The sequence below is a fragment of the Puntigrus tetrazona genome, chromosome 11 (assembly GCF_018831695.1).
Source record: "Puntigrus tetrazona isolate hp1 chromosome 11, ASM1883169v1, whole genome shotgun sequence".
NCBI lineage: Eukaryota > Metazoa > Chordata > Actinopteri > Cypriniformes > Cyprinidae > Puntigrus > Puntigrus tetrazona.
Window position 1 is genome coordinate 11,511,011 of NC_056709.1, and position 2,500 is coordinate 11,513,510.

At 41.2% G+C, this 2,500-nt stretch overlaps 1 protein-coding gene across 1 annotated transcript in view; it reads left to right on the forward strand.

Moving 5' to 3' along the window:
• The first annotated feature begins 1,322 nt into the window (after positions 1–1,322).
• Positions 1,323–2,500, forward strand: part of LOC122354143 (ATP-dependent 6-phosphofructokinase, liver type-like) — an 11,326-nt gene continuing 10,148 nt past the window's right edge. Inside the window, exons 1-4 of the mRNA XM_043252192.1 lie at positions 1,323–1,441; positions 1,517–1,625; positions 1,966–2,061; positions 2,165–2,257. Coding sequence (XP_043108127.1) covers positions 1,425–1,441; positions 1,517–1,625; positions 1,966–2,061; positions 2,165–2,257 — 315 coding nt within the window. The 5' untranslated portion in view covers positions 1,323–1,424. The remainder of the gene's footprint in view (positions 1,442–1,516; positions 1,626–1,965; positions 2,062–2,164; positions 2,258–2,500) is intronic.

The following is a 2,500-nucleotide window of genomic DNA, read 5'->3' on the forward strand; positions in this document are numbered from 1 at the left end:
TCTCATTAGGCAGTGCTCGTTGAAGCTGCCAGGAGCTTGATCCCTGCTCTCTCTCGGTGTTTCAGGACGGATCACAGACTCTCTGGCGCGGCAGCACAAGCATCTGAACATCGTGGGCCTCGTGGGATCCATCGATAACGACTTCTGTGGAACCGACATGACGATCGGAGCCGACTCTGCTCTGCATCGGATCATGGAAGTTCATTCAGTTATTTCTCTCTCTCTCTCTGTCTCTCACTCACTGCTCTCTCTCTCTCTTCACTGTGGCGACTCTATTTCTCTTTATCCTCACACACTTGTTAGCAGCTCTCTCTCCTGAAAGTCCACACTCACTAAGTTCCGCCTCTCTCTCACACATCACACACACACAGCACACACTCACACACACACACACACACACACACACACACACACACGACACACACACACACACACACACACACACACCTCACTGCACAAGGTCACACACACACACACACACACACAGACACACAGACACACACTCTCACTCTCACACTCTCTCACACACTCACACATTCACACACACACACACACTCACACACGGCTAAAAATTAACTCCAAGAAGCTAATTCTTGCTGCAGCTACTTCAGCATTTCACAGTCCAGCCATAAAAACCATAATCTGACCTTCACCTCATAATAACTTCCACATCAGTAGAAAGTTTACTGCTATTACCAATGAAGTTAATTAATACTTAATAAAAATACTTAAAAAATATTACTATTATTAATAATAATGTCATTACTGCTAAATATAAATGTTAAAATTTAATAATAAATCCAGAATAAGAAACTTGGATTATGGCAGCAGTTTGTGTTTATATCAATTCGAGATATATTAGTAGTATTTATTTTTATTTTAAGTTTCAGTTCTGTTATTTATTTATTTATTTATTTTTTCAGTTTTTTTGTTGTCATTGAAAAATTTTTTCACTTTAATAATTTTTATTTTAAGTTTTTTTTTTTTTTTTGGTTATTCTTTTTAAAGTATTTTTATTAGTTAGTTATTTATAGTTGCAGTTTTATATGAATTTAGATATATTACAATAAAAATCTAGTCGCCTCTTAGAGATCTATAAAGTACATCTAATTTAATAATAACTATTATTATTATTATTATTATTATTATTATTGGTAATAATAAAACAATTGCGATTTTAAAAGTATTATTATTTTTACTTCAAATCGAAAGGTTTTCTTTTTCAAACAAATGCTGTTGTTTTGAACTTTCTGTGAATCCTGAAAAATAAAATGCATCACAGTTTCCACAAAAATATTTATTATTATATTATATATATATATTTAATATAATGTGCAGCTGTTTCACTCTTTAATATCTTTCATGTTTATTCTTTACTGTGTTCGTCTGTCTTCAGTCATCAGAGGACGTTTGTTCTGGAGGTGATGGGGCGTCACTGCGGGTACGTCTTCTCCACCGCTGTGCTCTCCACGAGGGCTAGTGGTCCGGTCTGATCCGCTCTGGTCTGGTTCTGCAGGTACCTGGCGGTGGTCTCTGCTCTGGCGTCGGGAGCAGACTGGCTCTTCATCCCCGAGGCTCCTCCGGAGGACGGCTGGGAGGATCACATGTGTGCTCGACTCGGAGAGGTGAAGCGTGGCTCTGGAGCACAGACCGGTCCTCAGCAGCACGCCGGTGTTTGTAGAAATAAACGACACGCCGCACGGCTCTTTTAGGCCATTAGGGTATTAAATAAAGAGGAAGATGTTTTGGGCATTTCCTACCGTAAATATATCAAACTTTATGCATTGCTTAGAACTTATTTTTGCATCCTCAGATTCCTAACAAACCGTGCATCAGTGGAAAGATCGATGCATGTAACTCTATTTTTAAAAAAGCTACCCTTATGATTGGTTTTGTGCTCCAGGGTCACACTGTGTGTGTGTGTGTGTGTGTGTGTGTGTGTGTGTGTGTGTGTGTGTTTCACAGAGCCGCAGTAAAGGCTCTCGTCTGAACATCGTGATCATCGCAGAAGGAGCCATCGACAAACACGGCCAGCTGATCTCCTCCAACTACGTGAAAGACGTGAGACTCTGACCAAGCTGTTCCTCGCTTCTCTGATGATCTGATGCCGACGCTCACGTGTGTGTGTGTGTGTGTGTGTGTGTGTGTGTGTGTGTGCGTGCAGCTGGTGGTTCAGCGGTTGGGTTACGACACGCGGGTCACCGTCCTGGGTCACGTTCAACGAGGAGGAACGCCGTCTGCCTTTGATCGCGTTCTGGTGAGAAACTATGGATCCATCGAGTTCAGTTTCAGCTTTCTTCGGTTTATTACTCGGGGCTGAACAGTGCAAGCGTGTGTTCCCGACTAAAAATAGATGGAGTTTAGGAGCATGAGTCACGAGAACAACATAAAACCAGCACATTTTACTTGAACACGGTGTTTAACTGCAACGTCAGTGTCTAACTGCATTATTCTTCCTGTACGCTTCAGCCTTTAATAACGTCTCTCTCTAGATGTGTGT